The 23825-nt window shown below is 37.5% G+C and overlaps 1 protein-coding gene across 1 annotated transcript in view; it reads left to right on the top strand.

Annotated features, from left to right (window-relative positions):
- Positions 1–3442: 3442 nt before the first annotated feature.
- ASB7 (ankyrin repeat and SOCS box containing 7) overlaps positions 3443–23825 on the top strand; it is a gene marked incomplete at its 3' end in the record, with an annotated part of 32121 nt that continues 11738 nt past the window's right edge. Inside the window, exons 1-2 of the mRNA XM_084253508.1 lie at positions 3443–3685; positions 19925–20530. Coding sequence (XP_084109634.1) covers positions 3475–3685; positions 19925–20530 — 817 coding nt within the window. The 5' untranslated portion in view covers positions 3443–3474. The remainder of the gene's footprint in view (positions 3686–19924; positions 20531–23825) is intronic.

Below are 23825 nucleotides of genomic sequence, written 5' to 3'. Positions count from 1 at the left end.
CCTGACTGAGACACTGTGAAATTTCCTCCCTGTTAAGTCTCTTCCCTTCTTGGGAAGAAAATCGCCATGCATGGTCGACACTTAAGGAGTGAGGGGTTAAGTTTTACTTCCCGGAGCAGGGAGCAGCTATACAAATTATTTGCAGTACTGCACGGATTTGTTTCTTCTTCCCCTTTTATTTAATTGGTTCTTCATATAAATATGGACTTTTTGATACTCTGTTCTTTGGTTTATGACCCAGTTGTCCTTTAATTATTGTGTTGTACGATGGTTCTGTCTTGGCTATTAAGAGCTCTTACAGTTGGCTACTGTGTCCCTTGGACACTCGCCCATTTCTGTTTTTCCTCCAGCATTTCCTTCCTTTGTGACACCGTGAGATTCTTCAGGCTCACCTTGTACATTTCCAGCCCCAATCCGAGAATCAGCCGTTCCCGCCAGCCTAGCTCTGCATTTTTTATAGCTTGTCTTGTAGGACCTAAATCATGTCTAGCTCATTTACTAGGAAGTAGTGGGTAGATTTTTAAGTCAAATTCTATTCCAAGTGCATGTTGGCAAGGTGTTTGGCCTTCCTTGACAAAGTACGACAAGGGAAAAACAAGGTGTGAAACCAGGGAATGGGGCATGTGGACTGTACTCATTTGGAGAGGTGAAAAGTTCCCGGTGTGTAGCCAACAGCACCCAGGGCTGCTGCTCTTCCCCACAGCACTACAGGTTGCCAGGCAGCCTGAGCTGGGTTTGCATGATGGAGAGCTAGCGCCGGGATGGGTGGCAGTGCTCCCAGTCAGCCATTCCTGGAGTGGGTCCTTGTATGAAAGTCACTTTGTATCTGGTCTTCACATTAATGGAATTCACAGACAGCAAATTTAATGGACACGGAGAAAGACCTCTTTTTCTTTTCATTGTAGAGAGAATTTTATTTTTAGAGTTCATGTGGGGAAGGCAGCAGTACTGTTGTTGCTCATCTTATGCCCAGTTTGGTATATGCTTATTGGAATAATGATTTCAAAATGATGAACATGAAGATTTTGAACGTAGGAATTTTGAACCAGCTCTTATGGACAATCTCCTGTTAGTTGTTCTATTTTCTGTATTGGCCTTGGCCACCTACTGGATTGAGTGCAAACACAGCCTCATTTTAGTCCTATTTAGAAAGTGCAAACAACTAATAATGTCAGTTGAAGAATAATTGAAATGAAGCAAGTCTGAAAATATATTCTGGAGGGAAGAAAAAGAAGAATCTGTGCTTGCATTCAAATTCTAAATATGTCATTGTTTTCTTTATTCTTTTTCAAAAAAGCTCTGCCTTTTTAGGAAAAAAATAGCTGAAAATAAGTCATATTCTATGCCACCTTGGAGAGCAATGTAGGTAACAAGATGATTTTCTGTAAGAATTGGTCTGAGGTTTGTGGTTGGGTGCCAAAATTTAAAATCATCAAAAGGTAGAGTGTGTAGGCTGCTTTGATTCTTTATTATTTTTAAGAATTTTCCTATATTTGTCTTTAGGTTAAGAAAGCTCTTTTGTGCTGCAACCTGAACACCCGTCAAGCCCTATCCCCACGATGCTGTATGTGCACAATGGTTATTAGACAGTCCACATATCAGGAGAAGGAACATTCTTCCAGAAGGTGAGTGAGTCAGGGTCGTTGTCCATCTGTGTTATATGGGGAAAACCCACAGAGCTCTTTTCTTAAGACCAGCTAATGTGGACCGAGCCTACTCCAAAAAATCCACGTTTGTTGGCTTTAATATTGTCTGAAACTTTTTCTTGCATTATAAATTTCATTTAAGGTAATCATCTGTTAAAAAATCTGTTACAGATGATTGTTTGAGTATGGTGATTTCCATTAATCCCTTTTAATGTTTTGTCACTGTCTTCTCTTAAAAATAAGCAAAAGTCTACTCCTAAAAGATTCTTTGTTTAAAAATTTTTTTAAGACGAGATTTAATTTTAGTGTCAGTTGAAAAAAAGGAATTAAGTGAAAATCATGTTGATTAAGAAATTGTCGGGAAATATGTCCCAATTTTCTCTGTGGAAATGGTTCTTGGTAGTAGTAGCCTAATATTTTTAAATTGCATTATGGAGTAGTGCTATACTTAATGAGTTTGTAATAACCGTTTCTGTATATAAAACAACATTAGATATTTGATTATACTCATAAGATGTGGTGATTTGACCCTAAGCTAGGATTAGGTTTACCTTTGTACAATTTATAGTGAGAAGTTTTACAAGATAAATTTTTATTGGTAGCAAGATTATCCCAAGATGTCTAACCTACATAAGAGACCACACTATCTTTAAAGGACTTTATCACATAATTTTTTTATTTTTAGAAATGTGCGTACTAATTAAGAGATGAGTCTTAGCTATCCTTTAAAATTAACCCAGATGAAATGGCTTAATAGAAGCTTGTTAGTTTAAGTTTCTGTATGTATTTAAAAGCTTAAAAATGCTCTAAAACGTTTTGGTATGCACACATACGGTATGCAACTTTTCACCAATTTAATTTGGACTTCTATTTGTAGGAAGGGAGATCTCATTTTATATTGAGTACACATCTCTTGAAACCTTTTGAAAGTGTGGAATTCCATATGCTTTTCCTTTGAAATACTTTTTATAAGTGGTTAATCAACAGGTTGCTCAGGTTCTTTTAGTTTTTCAATAGTTTGTATGATCTTGTTACTTTACATATTTGTGAAGTAAAGCTTCTGGTAAAATGAAGTTAGACATGTGTGAAAGAGCTATGTGGGGGTAGTAAATCACAAAGTGGGGTAGATAGAGAGAAACAGGAATACACAAAGGGAAAGTAAATGTAATTTAAACATCTCATTCTAATTTACTTCACTCCACTCATTTCCCTCCCCTCCACGCCCTGCCACCCTTTAAGAGCTAAAAATAAAAAAAATGTTGAAATACTTTGGGCACATGCCTGAATTTTTTTTTTAACAGTCTCATAATTAAGAGTCTTTAGTCTTGATTGTATATTGTCCATTTAATGTTTCATATTTGCTCACTGATCTATGATAGAATCCTTGAATGGTTTATAACTTAAATTTCCTTTGTTGCAACAGATTAAGACAATTACACAGCTGACTTCTCTGTTGACTCCCATCTTTCAAGCTGCCCATTATCATCTTCCATTTTACCTAAAATAATGCTGTTCTGTTCATAGGATGTTTGCTTTGAATTTTCAAAAGGCTGCAGAAGAAATTTCCTGGTTTATGCTTGGATTCCTTTTTGAAATCTTTTATAATCTAAAGTTTTGGTCATTGCTGGTTGTCTACTGATACATGTTAATTGTAGTAGCATGAACTGTCTTCACTAAGGTTTGCATGATTTAGTGTCATAAAATTCCGTCACATTAAATGAACAGTGCTGTTAGGAGCCAAGTATTCTAAGTTTCATGTGTTCTACCACCCTTGAAGGCTGATCCCTGTGACCTAATGAATCCTTTGTAAAAAGTGGACTCAGCTAGGATGTTACACCATCACTGTCGAAGGAACCCTGAACTCCAGGAAGAATTGCAGATTCAGGCTGCAGTGGCTGCCGGGGATGTTCACACCGTACGAAAAATGTTAGAACAAGGCTATTCTCCAAATGGCCGGGATGCTAATGGCTGGACCCTGCTTCATTTCTCTGCAGCAAGAGGAAAGGAAAGATGTGTTCGCGTATTTCTAGAACATGGAGGTGAGTGAATTAGAAGCAAAACTTTTTTCCCAAGGAAAAACTTAAAATGAAATTATATTTAATTTAAAAATATATGAAGGCCTGTGATTATAAGTTTTAATGCAGCTTTTTCTTTTCTCTCCTTTGTGCAGATTATTAGTTTTATTGAGTTTTGTTTAAAGCTAGGTTACTTCAAAGATCAATTTGGAGAATGTGCTTTTCTCCCCCTCTCTAACTGTAGTTTGTGTACAGGCAGGTTTTAGCCAGTTATTTCAGCCAGTAGCAGCTCTTATACAGGTTGTCCAGTTGCTTTTGTTTCAGAAGCAGAAATTGCTGTGGCACCAATAATTAAATAGCACAAGTTTCCTCCATTAATATTTGCTCATGTGGGCAAAGCTAACGCAGTTCCATTTATATACCATGGTCTTGGTGCTATCCTGTCATTTAAATTTACCTCTTTAAAAACTCTTTTGGATGCTTGCTTTTGTTACTGTTTGGGAACACTTGTCTTTCCTAGAATTGCACACTATTTCTAGGTATCCCGTAGGAAGATTGGTTATCTGAGTTCTAATTGTATATAAGTATATGCAGGTGGAAACTACATTTGACATTATACAATTTTGCTTTGAAAGACTCGCCATTCCCATACTTCAGGATTATTAATCCACTTAACCTAATTTAATTTTTTCTTCAGTTGAATTTCTACCTACTTAATTTTCCTAAGATGCTCTACAGGTTTCCCCTGCTATCCAAAGTAAAGTGTTCCTCTGAAATCTTTCATAAGCCCACATGGCATAAAGCAAAGAGGACTTACATTAGAAAAAATTTTGAACTTTCCCTGACCCAAAAAATATATACCAAATCATTCCCAACAACACATAAAACCTAAAGTCACACTAACACATAGTAAGAGCAGGACTGATAATGACAAATGCACAGGCTGTAGAAAGCAGTTTCTGGGGAGAGAGCTTAGTGCAGGCCACTGTTCCTGCTTGGGGTGCAGGCTGCCTCTTGAATGACTTCTGCAAAGCAAAGTTTGAATGCTGAATGCTAAATGCTTTTGTCTTAAAAGCAGTGAAAATCCTCTTAAGATTTCTTTCAGTTAGGGAGATCAGATACTAACGTGGGTCTTACGTAAAAAGCAAAGTGGCCTAATAAGAACTTTTAAAAAGTGGGTATACCTGTGTTTTATTGTTCATACTTGTATTACATGATGATGTAAAGCAGCTTGGTAGAACTCAGGTTACACATATGCCACTCTAGGCCCTGAATTGCTCATTGACAGTCACTTAATTTCATTTTAAGGTGAACTTGGTTATAAACAAGACTAGTCAAACTTAAAGTACAGAAAATGTTAGAAGTGCCACAGTTCTTGTGCAAGCCATACTGATTTTATGGAGAAAGGAATACAAGGGGTTCCCCTGAACCTGGGTGTCGACACACATTCCAGGGACCTGGGGTGGGAATTTTGAAGTTGTTGACTCTTGATAGGACTAGTCGGGTCTGTGCCTTCTTTGTGGCTGTCCTCTATCCTTTTCTACCACTTTTACTCCTTTTCTTTCACCCTTAAAACTTGAAAACCTCAGTTCTGAAGTTAATGAAGGGGAAATATAAAACTAAAAGGTGAGTTTAGGATCAGAATCCTTAAAGATGTGGTAGTGTGTAGTAAAATTAAGACCAGATCAGAGTTGACATTGTCTATTCCCCCTAATCCTGCTACTCTCTGCCTTTGCCAGCCTCACTTAAAAAAAAAAAAAATAATAAAAAGTTCATTTACTCAGGAAATACATAAATTTGTCTCCTTAAAACATTTTCAGATAAGCTACAAATAAAGCCAAAGTCCTCTTTGGCCTACTCCCAGTCCTTATCTGTCCGCCTCTGCCCAGAAGTCATCATGGGTGTGAGTTTGGTTTGGTTCTTATCTTTCTAGATCATAGCTTAATACCATTACATATGCTCATAGAAAATGTGTTGTGTGTGGTTTTAGAACATAAGTGGTATCATAGTAATTTTCTGCAGCTCTTGATTATTGCTTAACTATGTAACTTAAAGTTCTTTTTAATAAACTTTCTGTGAAAGGCCAGGTAGTACATATTTTAGGCTTTCTGAGCTTAATGTCTCTGTACATTAAGCTCAGACCTGCTGTTACGGCCTGAAAGCAGCCATAGACAGTGTGTAAATGAATGAGTGTGGCTGTGTGTCAGCAAAACTTTATAAAGCAGTGGATTTGAGCCCTTACGCCCTGGCCCTCCACATCTCTATGTGTGTGTATTTAACATCTTGGTCAGTGACACACCATATTATACTGTGATGAGCCCAATGGGCCATACCACGCAGCCTGGGTGTGAGGTGGACTCTGCCGTCTAAGTTGTATAATTACATACTGTGACGGTCACGCAGTGACACAATTGCCTAGTGATGCATTTGTCAGGACATACTCCCGTTGCTAAATGACACGTGGCTGTATATGTAGATGCTCTGTCTGTATAAGTGTGGCTGTATATTTTATATGTACACACACAGAGACACATACTTGTTTATATATATGTATATATATATATATATAAAGTGTTTGTGTATATTTTAAGAGATTTTATTGAATTGGAATCCACATGCCATTTAGTTCACCTACTTAAAGTGAACATTTCAATGGCTTTTTGTATTTTCATCCATTTGGGCATCCATCACCACAACCAATTTTATGAAACTTTCATAACCCCAGAAAGAAACGTTGTACCGATTCCATATTAATACATTTAGATTTACTCTGTTGTCTTCTGCTGCTAAATATAGTATTATATTAGTATGAATATACAAGCATTTGTTTAACCATACCTTGCTATTTGAGGGGAATGGCTGAAATTTTCTCAGCAGGAAATTTTATTTGTTGAGAAGGCACATGCGTGTGTGTGTGTGTGTGTGTGTGTGTGTGTGTGTGTGTGTGTGTGTGTGTGGTTAAAACCAAAATGAAAGGTGGTATGACTGTTCAGTGAGGGGAAAATATCTGTTCTTCACCCCAGCACTATCAGCTCCTCCTCGAGGCAGTCACCTTCATTGTTTTCTTTGTATCTCACTGTGCATGTAGATCTACATATTTTTCTATCTTCCACTTTCAGGCCTGCTCCACCTTCTTTTTTCAAAAAATCTGTTCTGCATCTTGATTTTTTTTTTTCTTGTAACACTTTAGCTTAGTGGTAGATCCTTGTCATATGCAAGTCCTTTATATAAAATGGTATCTAGTCCTTGTATACAACCTATGCATAGCTTCCCATATCTTTAGACGACTTATGGTCACTAATGCAGTGTATGTACTGCATAGACAGTTGTTACATATATTGTTTAGAGAATGACAAAAACAAAAAGTGTGCACATCCAATGTACATGCAGCCATCATAGAGCGGATACACTAAGGATTTTCCATCTGCAGTTGGTTGAACTCATGGGTGTGGAACCTGTGGATATGGAGCGCTGAGTAGATTTCCTTTTAAAACCCCATCAGTAGTTTCCTATTTCTCTTCGGATAATATCCAGAGTCCTCCATGTCACCTACATGGCCCTATAGTCTCTGACACCTCTGTAATATCTCCCCACCTTCACCTTCAACCTGCAGCCCTTCTGAGTTCTTCCTGATGCACTGAGGGCTGAGGCTTTTGCCCTGGACCTACCTGGGCCACTCTTCTGCTCACCCCACTGTGCTCACTCAGCCTGCTCCCCTTCACCCCTTCAGCAGTTCTTCAGGGACGTCTCTTGCCATTCAGACTGGGTCAGACTCCTGTTCTCTCTTTTTGTTGTAGCACCTATCACAACTATAATGAATTCATTTTGTAGTATTTATTCTGTTTAATGTCTATATCTCATTAGTCTGAGGTTTTGTGAGGGTAAAACCCAGATCTGTTTTATTTCCAATGAGAGGAAACAGAACCCAGTTATCTAAGATGAGTGTTCCCCAGCTACCTTACAGAGATAAGACCAATCATTTCTTCTGTTAAAAAGTATTGATTGGAAATGAGCCATCCTTACTGGATTAGAAGGGTATCTGAATAAAGTTAATCGGTGATGGACATTAGGTGAAATGAAGTCAAAGTTAAAATACAGAGAAGTGAGCAAAATAACCCACTAGAAACAAACTTCTCCCTCCCTCCCCCTTCCTATCTCCTTCTCTATCTTTCCCTCCCTCTCTGTGAGGAGAGGGGAGAATTCACGTAGACAAGGTGGCCACCTGTCCCTCTGTACGTCACTCACATTTATTCAGGATGTTTATTGAGCACCTAACATGTGCCAGTTCCGGCCAGGAACTGAGAGGCAGAAGGGAGCAACTGTTTACTGTCCTCTGGCCCTTCATGGTCTGCTGGGGGGATAGGTTTGTAGCAGACATTTATTATTTACTAAGCTTTTTATTTCACATAAATGTGGTTCCACACAACATTGCTCTGAGAGTAAGTAGTATTTTTCCTACTGAGAAAACTGAGCCACACAATGGTAAGTAATTATCCCAAGGCCATTCACATCTTAAATAGTGGAGCCAGGATTCAAACACTTCTCTTCACATAGATTCTATATGAACTACAAGAAAGCAAGGCAGTTCCAACAGAGTCGGCTAAGTGCCATGCACAGTAAGGTCCCTGCTATTGCTCGGGTGAGGTTGAGCAGTAGAGAGAAAGTAGGTTTGAATCGCCATCTTGCATGGCGAGGCAGGGAACGGGTGCTGGAAGGATGAAGGTGTGGGGTCACTGATACAGGATGCTCCAAGTGAAAGGCTAAAGACAGGAAAGGAGCTTGTTTGGCTTAGAACCCCCCAAAAGTGCCACATGATTATAGCATCTCCAATAAGTGCTTCTAGGGACAGTGGGGAGCCATTTGACAGAGAGGAATGGGAGAGAAGGGTTTGTCTTGTAGAAAGTTCTCTGGTTCTACATAGTTTGTGATCTCAGGTGTTTGTAAGTGGGGGAAGCAGATGTTGAGTGGTGATAAGCACCGTGAAGAAAATGAGGCAGTGGAGGGATAAAGAGGTCTGGAATTCTGTCTTAAATAAGGTGTTCCACAAAGTCCTCCAATATGACACTTGAGTTGAGGCCTGAAGGAAATGAAGACAAAACCATGTGACTGAGAGAAAAGTGTTAAAAGGTAACAATAAATGCTGCAAAAACTCTCTGATAGAAACATTTCTTAACATTTCAAAGATGGTGACTGGAGCAGAATGATGAAGAAGAGGGGGCAGGAAGGGTTAGAGAGTCAGCTGACAAGTCTGTAGATCTTTGTGGACTCAGAACTGACTTTGCACTTTGTCCTTTGTCCTGAGTGAGAACAGGAAGTCATTTAAAGCGTCTCAGCTGAAGAATAATAGTATGTGCTTACCTCAAGGCTCACCTGGCTACTCTGAAGATGACAGATTGCTGAGAAGTGAAGGAGAGACCCACAGGCCTGTGGGCAGGCTTTGGGATAGTCCAGGCAGGAGGGGCTAGTGATGCTGTCTTGATAATGGCAGCGAAACTTGTCACGCATGGGGCAGACTCTGCACACATTTTGAAAGTGGGGCCAAAGGAATTTGTTGATGAATTGAATAGAAAGTGAGAGTGAAAGAAATAGCTGAGGTTTGGGACCCAAGGGTCAGGAGGAAAAGAGTTGCATTTATTGAACGGGCAGGGTAAAGTTAGCCAAATGCCATTAAAAAAACTGGACGTAGATGTATAATATAAGCCACTCACCAGACTAGAAATTTTTACCTCAGGTATATTAAAGGATTGAATTTAACCACTGTTAAACCCATACACTTGCACAATAATTCCACCAAGAGGTGATGACCCAGTACTAACAGGATTCAGAGCTAAGAGCCTGCTTGTGATATGCTGTGGTAGGAGACCTGGTGAAAATCTCCATAATCTTTCTAACCAGTTTATCGGCTACCAGGGAGATGGGGGAGATTGTATTACAGGGGTGGTAGGACTTATAAGAGGCCCATCATTACTATTGTTTTCATTTTTCCATTTCGAATTTTTCCAAAAGTTCTAAGAAATTAATATGAAGAATGTTAACATGTTAATATCAAGAAATTAACATGACGAGATCCTGTCTTAGTGCAGTTAGTTATCTTCAGACTCTGTCCATGCAAACTGACCTGGAGGGCAGTCAGGTAAAGCTTTAGAGGTTCTATAAAGAAAAGCTGTAGAGAAGCTCCCCCAAAAGCAATATAGTAGATAAAATCCTCTTGGTGAAACACTTGAAAACAAGTAAGCGAAATAGGGAGTAGTCAAAGAAACCCATCACAGAGTAGTGAGAAATAATTTTTAGGTTTTCAAAAATAAAGGTTTTGCAAATAATAGTCCCAAGTGCGTCGAAACAGGGATGTTGATGGGAGGAACTGATAGAAGCACGTGGAAAGCTGTGCAGTAGAATGTGCTAGAGCTAGACTCTCCACAGTGGTAGGTCTTTGGTTCAGTAAATGCACTTCCAATCATGTATCCTAAGGAAACAGTGTTACATGCAGCATTTTTTTCTGTGTGAACATTTTACCCCTCATTCTAATACCCAATTGGTATTTGTAGAAACTTTGATAATTTTAAATTTTGATAATTTTGAAAATGGAAATAATCTTAGTGCCCAAATATAGAGAAAAGATTAAGTAATTAAGCTGTGTTTACAGTTATGGATAATTTTTAAAAATTTGTAGAAAACTGAAAATTTGCATTGAAGATAAGTTTTCATTAATGTTAAACAGTTATTTCTGGGGGATATTCTGTTTGGATACATTATACCATCTTCTTACCAGTTCTTTATTCTATGGTTAATTATTAGCATATTTGAGGTGTTTGTCTAGATGTGTTTTTCCTCCATCATTTGCTTTTCTTTCTCTTATGTTATTTCTTCTGACACAATGCATAAATGTTTGTTAAACCTCCAGGCAATTCCTGTGCCTATGTAATTTAGCTAATTGCATCTGATACATTCTAGAACTTTTAAAAAAGAGTAATCATATTTATAGTAAACTAGGCTATAGCGCTTACACATAAATATTTTGTAAAAGTGATTTTACTGCTTTTAGGGTTTTGTATGTCCAAAAGCTTTTGAGTTTGTAAACATAAATGGAATGCATATAATAATAGTACCTCGGTACTAATTCTGGTAATGTTTTGACAGTGTGTATATTCCAATCTTTAGAACAGTCAGTAAAAAAGAAAAATAATAATAATGCAAAGAAGTGTTAGCTAGAAATTCAATAGAGAAATTGAAATGTTAAAAATATTCTAATTTTAAAAAAGTGGAAAGGGAACAATAGAGGCGACAAAATAGAAAACAATAAAGTGGTAAATCTAAACTCAGCTGTATTGATAATTATGTTAAACATTAATAAACTAAACATGTCAATAGAAAGCTTTAGCCATTGTCAGAAATAGGCAAGACTCAGGTATATGCTGCTCTAAGAGATGTACTTTAAATATAAAAATACAGATAGTTTGAAAATAAATGGATGAAGATATACAATACAAATGGTAAGCATGTGAAAGTGGAAGTGGCAACATTAATATATAAAATAGACTTCCAGACTTGGACTATTTCCAGAACTAAAGAGAGACTTTCACAGTGACAGAGGGATAGCTCATTCGAAGGAGTAACGATCTTGAAATGTGGGTACACCTACTAAGAGAACTTCAAAATACATGAGGCAAAAGATTAAACAAGGGAAAAATGAAGTTTTGCAATTATAGCTGAAGATTGTGACATCTCTCAGCAATTAATAAAACATCTAGATAGAAGAAATCAGTAACTGAAGAAAACTAAAAAATTTTATCGACCCCAGGGAACTGATGTTTGTAGAAAATTTCATCCAGTGACTTCAGAATATGCGTGTATTTTCATGTGTCATTGATATGAACACCACAATAAACCATATACTGGCAACAAAGTAATTTTTAAAGGTAGATATTCATAAGAGTATGTTCTCTGACTGCAGTAGAATTTTTTTTAAGAAATCACCAACAATAAGATACCTAGAAAAGTACTAGATGTTTGGAAATTAAACAGTACTTTGAACTGAGTGATAATAAAAAAAGCAGCATATCAAAATTTGTGGTATGTAGTAGAACAATGCTTACTACTTATAGTAGGGAAAAAAATTATCTTGAATCAGTTAAGGTTTTTACCTTTAGAAATGAAAAAGAAGAAATTGAACCTAAAGTGGCTGTTTCTCCATCTTCCCTCTCTGCCTGTCAACAGTTGCTGTGGCATATTATCATGAGGACAGACAGCCTCCTTGGTGTGAAGAGGGTACTGTCCTGATTCTCTAGTTCAATTGAAATGCCCCATGTGGGAGCATTATTGAAAATAGTAACTGTGTCCATGTAGGTAGCCAACAATCTGAAAAAGCCAGTGGCTTTTTGGGGCAACAGAGTGGGCTCACATTTAATAGCAGACCTAGTGAATGAGACAGTCTTACGGACTTTGATAAATTTCTGCATATTCTTGCGGTTCTGGAAAGCTTATAAAAGACAAAAGAAGATCTCAGTTATTTACTCATTCCTGGCAGAACATTAGGCTAGAAAATGGGAAGTGGGGCACACTTACAAATTACCTCAATATAAATGTGTGTCAACCAACACATGGATCCCCTTGGCAAAGAGTGGAAACCTTAATGGCATGAGTGGCTTAAGCACAATCTCTGACTTGTCATTGGCCAAACATAATTTATTTTGGGTAAATACAAGTTCTTGGGAGTGATGCCTAGGATGGTGGACTTTAGTAATAATAACAATAAAGCCAGATTTTAATAGTAATAATAATATCACACTTAAAGACAGTAATAAGAACAGCAGTACCAGAGCAGTGTCTTTGCAAAATGACCTAGAGGGCAAACAGCTGAAGCTCTAGAAACTAAGTCTATAAAGTAAATTCCCTGCATGCTGAAGGGAAAGACAGACTATGTAGACTTAATCTGGGCAATACACTAAAGCAAACAACAAAAACAACCCACCTTGAAGGGGTGAGGATCAGAATCCAGGTTTGCTACAATACAGTCTAAAATTATAGGACATGCAAAGAAAGAGGAACTGTAGTTCCTCCAGGAAATAAATCAGTAAATAGAAAGTGTCTCTGAGAGGGCCCAGATGCTATACTTAGTTAATAAAACTTCAGAGCAGCTATTGTAAATATGTTCAAAGACCTAAAGAAACCATAGTCAAAAAATTAAAGGAAAATGTTTGTGACTCATCAAATGGAGACTGTCAACAAAGAGATTGAATTTATAGCTACAAATATAGATGTAAATGGAGAGAGATATATATCCCCAAATAGAAATTGTTGAGTTGAAAAGTATGATAAAGTGAGAACTCGTTATAATGGTTAACAACAGATTTGAACTGGGAGAAGGAGGAAATCAGTGCTCTTGAAAATTGGTCAATAGACATGATCCAGTATGAAAAACATGAAGAAAAAGTCTCATGCAAAAAACCCAAACAGTGTAGGACTGACATAAACATGAAGCATTAAAGGAATGCCAGAAAAGAGGGGTAGGGAAAAAGGGACAGCAAACATATTGGACAAATAATGGCTTGAAAACTTCCCAGATTTGGTGAAAATCATTAAACTCTAAGTCTGAAAAGCTCAGCAAGCTCTAAGTCGTATAAACTCATCTACACACATAATAGTCAAACTGTTAAAAAGCACAAGTCAAAATCTTGAAAGTACCTAAAGAAGTGACTCATTATATATAAGGGATCTTTAAGGTGAACAGCTGATTTCTCATAAGAACCAATAGTAGCCAGAAGGCAGTGGGATGACACATTTGTATTGCCAGAAACAACTGTGAAACAAGAATTTTATATCCTCCTAACTGTCCTTCAAAATTGAAGATGAAGTAAAGATGTTGTCAGATAAATGAAGAGAATTTGTTGTTCTCGGACTAAGGGAAGTCCTGCACACTGAAAGAAAAAGACCACATGCGATTCAGATTCACACACAAAGGTCAATCGCTGTTGATGGTTTGCAGTTACGAAAAGGGAAATTGACTTTCTGTTGCTGTATAATAAATTACACAGCTTAATATAGTACATATTTATTACTTCACAGTTGTAAGGTGTTGATCAGACTGTTCTCATCAGTGAGCTTGACTAGAGAAGAATTCACTTACAAGCTCACTTGGGTTGTTGGTAGGTTAATTTCCTTGCTCTTGTTGAACTGAGAGCTTTAACTTCTTATTGGCTGGTTTCTAGAGATAACCTGCAGTTTTTTATCCTATGGGCTTTCCTATAGCTCTCAGCCTCCTTGCTATCCAGGCAGCAGAGAGCCTTTATGGTGAGTCCATTAACAGGATGGAGTCTCATATTGTGTAACATAATCAGAATAATGGCATTCTATCACCTTTGGTTAGAAGGAAGTATTAGTTCCTGCTTAGACTCAAAGGATTACGATTACATCTAGAGGCAGGGTTAATATTTATTTTTCCCTTTTCATCTCTTAAAAGATAACACAAATCCTTAATATTAATATCGTCATTGGGCTTATATGTATCTATGTCTATATCTCATAGTAATAGCACAAATGAAGGGAAAGGAAAGGGCCTTATAAAATAGTTTCTGGATTCTGCTAGAATTAAACTGAAAAGTAAGAATAGAAATGAAATAATAAAGAGACAAATTAATGGAATTGAAAGTGGGCATATCATAAGAGAAACTTCATGAAACTAAAAAGAAAAGCTGATTCTTCGAAAAGATTGATAAAATCAATAAATCTGTAGCTAATCTGATAGGGAAAAACAAGAGAAAGAATACATAACCAATATCAAGTATGGAAAAGCTATTTTCACTACACATCCTAGAGACGTTAAAAAGATAGTAAGGAATATAATGAAGACCTCCATGTCTTTTAGAAGAAATGGACAGATTCCTTGAAAGATATGTATTGTTAAAACTGATCCACGAAAAAACGACTACTTAATAGCCTTGTGTCTATGAATAAAAAAGGAAATTTTAATTCATAATTGAAACTTTCTACTAGGTAAACTTTGGGCACAACTGACTTCTTCATTGAATTATTTAAAAATTAAAAGAATAAACAATACCCAAACCCTTTGAGAAAGTAGAAGAGGGAACATTCCACACTTGCTGTGTGAGGCTTGTTGCCCTGATACAAAGCTAAATAAAGACATTGGAAGGAAGGACCACTATCCTGCATGACAATATATACAAAATTCCTTAATAGAATGCTGGCAAATCCAGTGCATCAATATATAAAAAAGTAATGTTTATCCCAGAAATGTAAGGTTTTCCAAACATCTGAAAATTAATATGGTTCATAATTTACTATTTTAATTGAATGAAAGTGAAAACTAAACAGTCATTTCAATAATGCAGAAAATGCATGTGATGATATGAAATACCTATTCATGATAAAAGACTCAACCAGAAGCCAAGGTAATTTATAAAACCTAAGGAAAGGACACATAAAAAATTTCAACTTCAAATGGTAAGCTACTAAAGACTTTCCCTCTAAAATCAGGGAGAAGGCAAGGATAAATATTTTTACCACTTTAATTCAACATTCTATAGTAGGTTCTGACTCTTGGAATAAGGGAAAACAAACAAGAACATGGTTTAGAAAGTTCCAGTGTCCTACTTAAGAATTCTTTGCCCAACACAATGTTGTGCAGATTTTTCTGTTTTCTTCTAGAAGTTTTGTACTTTTAACTCCATCGCTCATTGATTTCTGGGTGAAGGCAGAGCATTGTTTTTCACATGGCAAAGGAGTAAATAAAATAAATGAAACTGCCTTTATTTGCAGACAATATAATTGTGTGTGTAGAAAATTGAAATATATCTACAAAAGTGTACCAGAACTGAAAAGTGAATTTAGCTTGACTATGAAACACACAGGTCAGTATATAAAAATCAGTTTTATTCTTCTGTACAGCAATTAATATTTAGAAAATGAAGTTTAAAAAGAGTTCATTATGATAGCAGTGAAACTTAAAATATTTAGTAATAAATTTAATGAAAGATGTGTAAGATCTATAAACTGAAAACTATGAAACAGTGCTGAAGGAGATTAATAAGATCTAAATAAATACATATTACATATTCATGGTTTGGAAAATTAAATATTTAGGTGAGTTTGGAGAGAGTCCCATTTTTAGAGTTGGTGGAGGTGCTACCAAAATTCTAGCAGGTTTGTTTGAAAAAATTGACAAGTCGATTCTAAAATTTAATGACCAAAGAGTTTTATTTATTTTTTTTTTTAAAGATTTATTTTTATTTATTTATACAAGCACTGGGTACAGTCAGAATCACGGGAGGGTGAGAGAATTCACCAGAGCCAGAGCGGGGAGCAGAGCAGGCAGAAGGACCGAAGCACACTGCTGAGGGGAGCAGCGGGCGGCAGGAGAGGTCTGCGCGCCATGTGGGACCCTCCTCTGGTGGCCGGGGAGCAGCCAGGGATCGAACCGGCGCTGCAGAGGCCGCGGGCAGCTTCTCAACCCAGCGCTCAACCGCTGCGCCACCGGGGAAGCCCCAAAGAGTTTTAAAGAAGGTTTGAGGATGTGCACCACCTGTTACAAAATTTACTCTAAAGCTACAGAAATCAAGACAATCTGGTATGGGTGTATGGATTGACTTTCACATTAGTGAAACAGTACAGAGTTGAGAAATAGATCTCCTCTTATGTGGTCTATTAAATTGGCTCTTAAGAAAGGCAACTGGATTAATCATTGGGGGAAAGAGACCTTTTTAGCAAATGGTGGTGGAACAATTAAACATCTATGTGGAAAATAGCGCTTTGACTTCATCCAGAAATCAATTACCGATAGAGTTAAAAGTACAAAACTTCTAGAAGAAAATAGAAAAATCTGCATGAAATGGTGTTGGGCAAAGAATTCTTAAGTAGGACACACAAAAAAGCACAAATTATTAGAAAAAAATGATGATTGACTATTGAAATTAGACTTTTTCTTTTCAAAGGGTATAGTACAAAAAAATGAAAAGGCATGATAGACTAGGAGAAAGCATTTACAAAACTTATCTGAAAAAGTGCTTATATCCAGATATATACAATTGTTATAAACTGAATAATGAGAAAAGCAACACAATAAAAACAAGTAAATGATTTCAATAGACACTTCACAAAGAAAATATATGAATAAGACCAGTAGCACTAGTCATCAGGGATATGTAAATTAAAATCCCATTATGTTACCACTGTACACTTTCTGTAATAGGTAACATTAAAATTGCTAATGATATCAATTATTAGTGAAGATGTAGAACAAAAAGAGCTCATATATTGTTGGCAGGAATGTAATATTGTATAGCCATTTAGAAAAATAGTTTGGCACCTTCTTAGGAAGCTAAATGTACAATTCCCTTCATTCCCTTCTAGGTATATACCTAAGTGAAATGAAAACACTCATCCACATAAAGACTTGTACTTGAATGTTCACGGCCTTATTTCTAATAGCCTCAAACTAGAAATTACATGATTATTCATCTGCAAGTTAATAAATAATTGTTTATCCTTATTATGGAATACTATTCAGCAATATGAAAGAATGAACTTTTGCTATGACAGCAACATGGGTAAATTTCAAAAGTATCATGCTAAATGAAATAAGTCATATAAAAGCCTCCATATTTTGTTTATATGAAATTCTAGAGGGCAAAACTTTGTTGGTTGCTGGGATCCCAGAGTTGGGACCAATTGTATTTAAGATGATGGAAATATTTTAATTGTGAAGTTGGTTTCCTGACTATATACAGTTCATCAAAGTTCATCAACTTGTGCACTTAAAATGGGTGATTTGTTTTTGTACTAAAATAGAGCTGTTGGAAAAATGGGATGTTTCTTTGCATCATAAATACTTTCAGTCATTTTCAACAGATTTAAATGGGTTTCTTGAGTTTTTGATACAATTTTAAAATGGGTTCCACCTAAAACAATTGAGAAACTTGCTAAGGGAATGAGGACATGAGATTGGAGGGGGTTTCAGTTGGATGAGGTATTGGGAAAAGTTTGTCTGATAAAGGGACTTTTGAGCAGCACAAATGAAGCAAGTTAAGTTGAAGAAATGAGTTTCTTTACTTGTGCCTCTCACATTTCTTACTGAATTATATTTCTTACTGAATTTATGTCTAGATGTTCTGTAGTTTCTGTTGCTGTTACAAATTAGTTTTTCTTGTCTTATTGCATTGGCTAATAATAATTCTTAAACTAGGTTTTGTTTGTGCCTTCATTTGTCTTATAACTCCAATTTATTAATTCCTCAGGACAGAAATCATACAAACGTTACATGTTATAACCTACAGTTCCTGCTTCTGTGCTATTTTTACAGTGTGTGCTCAGTTAGTGCATTCTGATGGCTTTTACTGAGTTTAAGCAGATCATTGCCGTATTCGTTAATCTTTGTTTTTCCTAAGCTCTCTTTACACCAAAATGTAAGTAGAACCTCAAAAAGAAATAAAGTGGAAAACATGCAAATGCAATTTCGTGTAATATAGTCTTAGTTTTACTGTCAAGTAGAGTGAGTAAAAGATACATATAAGAATATTAGCCGGTGCCTTTAAAACACCCCTAGTGGATGAAAGTTGGGAAAAATGAAAAGAAGGTATTTTTAAAATTCAATGCCAGATTGAGAGACAAAGTCTGAAGGCATTTGGTTGGCCAGGTATAGATTAGAGATGGCCCTCTTGGCAAGATATATTATTTTATTTGAATAAAAGGAGACCTTTTAGTTTCATGCCTGTTTTCACTTAATACTTGCATACATCTGCAACAGATTGGAATGACTTGAGGGCTAGCATCAGCTGTCAAATGGAAACATTGCCAGTAGATGGCAGCAAAATGCTTTGTTAAAATGTTCTTACCTTCATTTTTCAAAGTCGCATAGTAAATAGGTTCTGTACAATTTCCTTTTACGACCAAGGCAGACGGGATATTCTTATTTTCTTTAAATATATAAAAATAATATTATGTTGATGTACTGTCAGTTTATATGAAATGTTCTCTGGAAATTCAGCTGACATTACTTTTGGAACAGTAACTTTTTATAGGGCCTATTGGAACTCCTGCTTAATTGTCATTCTTAATTGTCATTCTTAATTGTCATTCTTCTGACAGTGTTACTAATATTTTACATCGTTTTCTACCTCAAGTTTTTTTAAAATATTAGCTGTCATAATGTATTTCAAACAAAGTGACATTAAACAATACATGAATATTTAATCACGTAAACATACGAGGGTCTGGAAAACACTTTTTCTCTTTCGTAAATAAGTCATAATTTAAGGGTAACTTGTAAAAAGAAAGCCTTTTAGTCCTGGGTAGTTAAGACTGACCATTTTATCTTACATGAAATTGTTGACTTTAAGAGAGTAACACATAATATAGGGGAGCAACTCCTGCCCCTAGTTTGGCCACTGCTCAGGAAGAGAGCCACACAGAATGGACGTTGGCTTCCAGAAATATCTGGGGCAGGTGACAAAGGTCTGTCACATTAGGAATCAAAGAGCAGATAATCACATAGTTTATTTCTTTTGTTTCAAAAATCAGTCAGCTTAGGAAAAGATTATGGAACTGTTTTAAAAAATAAAATTTATCTAGTGCTGAGGTTTCTCCCAATTTTCACACTGTATACTACTTAATTCTTAATAAACTCCAAAGTCCTTATAAGACTAGGAATGCAAAATAAACTTTTATCTTATGAAAACATGATTTATCAATGTCACTTAACATATAACATGCTTTGGAAGTTTTGCAGACCACAGAAAACCTTTTTTTTTTTTTTTTTGGTACCTAATACACCCTAAAACAACACAGTCTGCCAGACCACAATGCATCTGTAATTTAGAGGAGCAGATGTTGCTACACATGCTTCTCTTTAAGACTAAGAAGCAACACACAAGAGAAAATAAAGCAAAAAGTTCAAAACAGAGGAAAAATATGAAACAATACAGAGATGGGGGAATTGAGGAGCCAAAAGCAGTTGGTTAAATTAGCAAAGAGAGGGATCTATTGACCTGAAATGTTTTTCTGTACTCTCTTTTAAATGCTTTGTAAGTCATTCTCATTCTGCTAATCCAGGTTTGCTAACTTTCTACTAAAATTTATTTTCCATGAAAGCTATTCTTCAATTAAAATGAGAAAAGAAGTACTTGATGTATAGTATAACACAAAATCATCTCTACACTTTGTATGAGAATTGGCTAGAATATTGCTGTGCCATGGTAGAGTTTATTATTTTTGTCTTAGCGTCTGCTAATGTTTTCATTTTGGCTTTAACTCTAGCTGATCCCACAGTGAAGGACTTAATCGGAGGCTTCACTGCTCTTCATTACGCAGCCATGCATGGTCGGGCCCGGATCGCACGTTTGATGTTAGAATCTGAATACAGGAGCGACATTATCAATGCAAAGAGCAATGATGGCTGGACTCCCCTCCATGTGGCTGCTCACTACGGTAGGGACTCCTTTGTCCGACTCCTACTGGAGTTCAAGGCCGAGGTTGACCCACTCAGTGATAAAGGTACAACACCGCTCCAGCTAGCCATTATCCGTGAGAGGTCAAGCTGTGTGAAAATCCTCCTGGACCACAATGCCAACATTGACATTCAGAATGGTTTCCTGTTGCGATACGCTGTGATCAAAAGCAATCACTCTTATTGCCGAATGTTCCTTCAGAGAGGAGCAGACACAAACTTGGGTCGCTTAGAAGATGGACAGACTCCTTTGCATTTGTCTGCCCTTAGGGATGATGTGCTCTGTGCACGGATGTTATATAATTATGGAGCGGACACGAACACAAGGAACTATGAAGGACAGACTCCACTGGCTGTTTCAATAAGTATTTCTGGAAGTAGTCGACCGTGTTTGGATTTCTTGCAAGAAGTCACAAGTATGTAATATAATTATTACTATTATTGCATTTTTAAAAAATGTGCATCTTCTAAGGAGCTTAAGGTGTTTTGACAACTTAAAATGACTAAACGTTAATGATTCCCTTTAGCCCTGCTGGGTAAGTAATAGCTCCTTCATTTGAAATAAAAAAGAAAGCTCCACCACAAGATTTCATAAAATTTCAGTTATGTTATAAAAAAGTATGAGGGGTAGACAAGATGAGAGAAAAAATGGAGGGCAGAAAGTAGGGCTGACATTTTTTTTCAATATTAAAAAACGTGTTTAATATATTGTAAGTAAAGCATACACAGCTTTAGTAATGATAACCATCTGAAAAAAGCCATAGAACTTTTAAAATTAATAAAGATCTGTCAGAACAAGGCAATTCCTACTGGTCACAAACGTCATCTCTCCAGGCTTTATTGGACTTGAGATCAAGGAACTAGGAGAATTTTGGATTTTAGACATTCTAGCTGTAGGAGTGTCCTAGCATCTGTCATTTATTGCTAAGCTGTTGTTTTGTGTTTATTGTGACTTGAGCTTGACTGCTACGTGGAGTGGAGCAGCAGTGACAACATACTTAGGTATCCTAGTAAAGCAAGTGAGGGATACTAGAAATTACTGTACGAGAAGCTTGTGGAAGCTCGGGTGCCCGTATCCCCCAGCCGTCTGGCTTCCCTTGGATCTCTGTGTTTTTGTGTGGGGCTCGGTTTTAAAGAGCCTGGAAGTGCCTAAGCCACCTCGTTTGTTTGCATCGTCTGACGGGGCTGCCAGTCGTGTGCATGAGGCTGTATCTCCTTGGCAGGCTTCACTGTCACCAGTTGAGGGCATATGTGTCTTCAAGAGTTTAATACCCAGTCCGAAACGGAATTCTATGAAACAAAATGTTTGATTTTGCTGTCTGCTGACTCCTTAGTGAATTCTTTCTATCCTCTGATTTTTTAACTTTCAGTCATTATTATGGAAGAAGAAATGCATACCAGCTACTGGTGGGGGTAAGGAGTCTACTTGATTGTTTTGTAGATAATCCACTCTACCCCTTGGGACTAAAGTCAGAGTAAAAGTTTTATGAAGAAAATAAATTGTATTTTGAACTTTGTGTATTCATAAGGAGGAAAAGAGGAAATTATTACCATTAAGTGTATTCAGTTTAAAGCATAAAAAGAAATTACACTTGGTGTCTAACTTGTGCTGTCCAGTAGAACTTTCTGTGATGATGGAAATGGTCTCTTTCTGTGACGTCCAATATGGTAGCCACTAGTCCCAGGTGGCTGGTGAGCACTTATGTGGCTAATACCACCAAGGAGCAGAATTTTAAATTTTATTTAATTGTATTAATTTAAATTTAAATGGCCATAAGTACCCGGTTGCTCCCACGCCTGTTTAGCAGAGATCTGCCTGCCTTAGGAGAGAGGTATGGACTGTCTGGGAAGGTAGATCGTTCTTTGCAGAGATTTTCAGGCGCACAGTCGTACCCAAAGACCAAAAAGAGGGGGAGAGAGACTCTCTGTGTGTGTGTGTGTGTGTGTGTGTCTGTGTGTGTGTCTGTGTCTGTGTCTGTCTGTGTCTGTGTGTCTGTGTGTGTTCTCACCAGCTTACCCTGGGTCTTCAGAACCAGGCCACATTTTAGGAAAAGACAGCAGTGAAATTTCAGAGGCTGCTTCTCAGCATGTTTTCTGGCAGTCCAAGTTTAGAGACTGCTCAGTAGGTTGTGGTTGTGAATAATAGGATTACTGTTGAGCTGGAGGTTAGGATGCTGTTAAGGAGTATATCTGGTCAAGTATATGTTATTAATAAATTCTGGATATCTGCTTTTGTTGTTGTTGCTGTAACTTCTACACTAGAAACTTGGTGTAGTTGGCGTAGCTGCCTTCAGGAAGGCCTGTTACAGACATCGCCTCAGCCCTTTTTGTTACATATTTTGCCCAGTGGTCAATGGAATAGACTAGAGCTGGACCACTTGAGCTTGGCACCTGCCTTTACCAATAGTTAGCTGTGCCCTTGGGCAGGTTTACCTAACTGCTCTGTACCTCAGCGTCCTCATCTTAAAATCAGGATAACAATCTCTCCTATAGACTTGCTTTGAGAGTTAATATTTATAATGCAGCTGTGCCTGCCAGCATTTTAAGTGCTATCTAAGTGTTTTTTAATATATAATAAAATAATTAAATGGGATGGATGAACAGCACGGACTGGCTTGCGGCCAGCAGAGCGAACCTTAGGTTCTTCTTCTACCAGTCCCCTAGTTTCAACTCTGTCGACTCTTATGTGGTCTGCACAGGGAGGCCTGCAGCCAGGAGGATGGGATCCCAGCCTTGGAGCTGCTGAATCCCAACACAGGGTGCCTCTAGGGAGCAGGAATGCCAGTTACAAGGACATTCATGTGGACCTTTAAATTAGGGGCAGGTAGGAAAATGGACTGGCTCTGTGTGTTCGAGTTCCTTCCTGCACCTGGAACATCCATCCATCCAGGTGTGGGTTGACTCATTGACTATATCCAGAAAGGCTGGTGGCTGAGCACACTGGGATTTCACATCCTCGGCTTCAAGGACCAAAGAAGTGCCACTCGGTGATCTCTATTCTGGACTGGTTTACAGTTTGCTGCACCATTCTGAGTGGAAACTCAGTAAATCATAATTCTGGAATTTAAAAGCAACTGGGTATTGTTAGAGGCTTTACCCTAAAATCTCTGGTACGCACTGCATAAGAACAGCACACAATGTGGCTTAGTTATAAAGCAAGATCTATCTTATGGCTTTCTAGAATGGCTGGATCCCTGTTGGGCTCCAGAAAGCCAGTCACATGCAGGAGCAGCTTCTTTGCACCCAGGAGTAATAAGCACAGCTAAGAAGGGGTGAAGCTTGGACGTACATAGTGAGGATCACCTTGCAGAAGGGGAGCTATTTGATGCTTCTCTGGTCGTGTTTATATGAAACCATTTTTTCTTCTTTCAGTTCTTTTGCTTGAAAGAAAACAAAGAGAGTGGAACAAATAAACTAAAGAGACAATTGAGAGAACGGGGAAGGGGTGGCAGGACAGGTAGAGAGGGCAGTGAGGACAGACAGCACATGCTGTGATGGGCAGAGGTCACTGATGCGAGTCGCTGAGGGGGCTCCAGCTCTTGGGTCAGGAGGCTCCCAGCTCCTCGCACCCAGACCAGGTCTTGGAAAAGGTGCCCTGGGCACAGAACTTAAGGAGGCACTCTTTCTCGGGTCAGGCAGAGTGCACACAGTTAATTATTAAAGTAGAATAATTCGTATGAAGTGTTGGCACAGACACCCTTATGGAGCAAA

This window comes from Talpa europaea (genome assembly GCF_964194135.1).
Source record: "Talpa europaea genome assembly, chromosome: 14".
Classification (NCBI taxonomy): Eukaryota; Metazoa; Chordata; class Mammalia; order Eulipotyphla; family Talpidae; genus Talpa; species Talpa europaea.
Note: the sequence above shows the minus strand (reverse complement) of the source record. Positions and strands in the feature narration are given on the sequence as shown.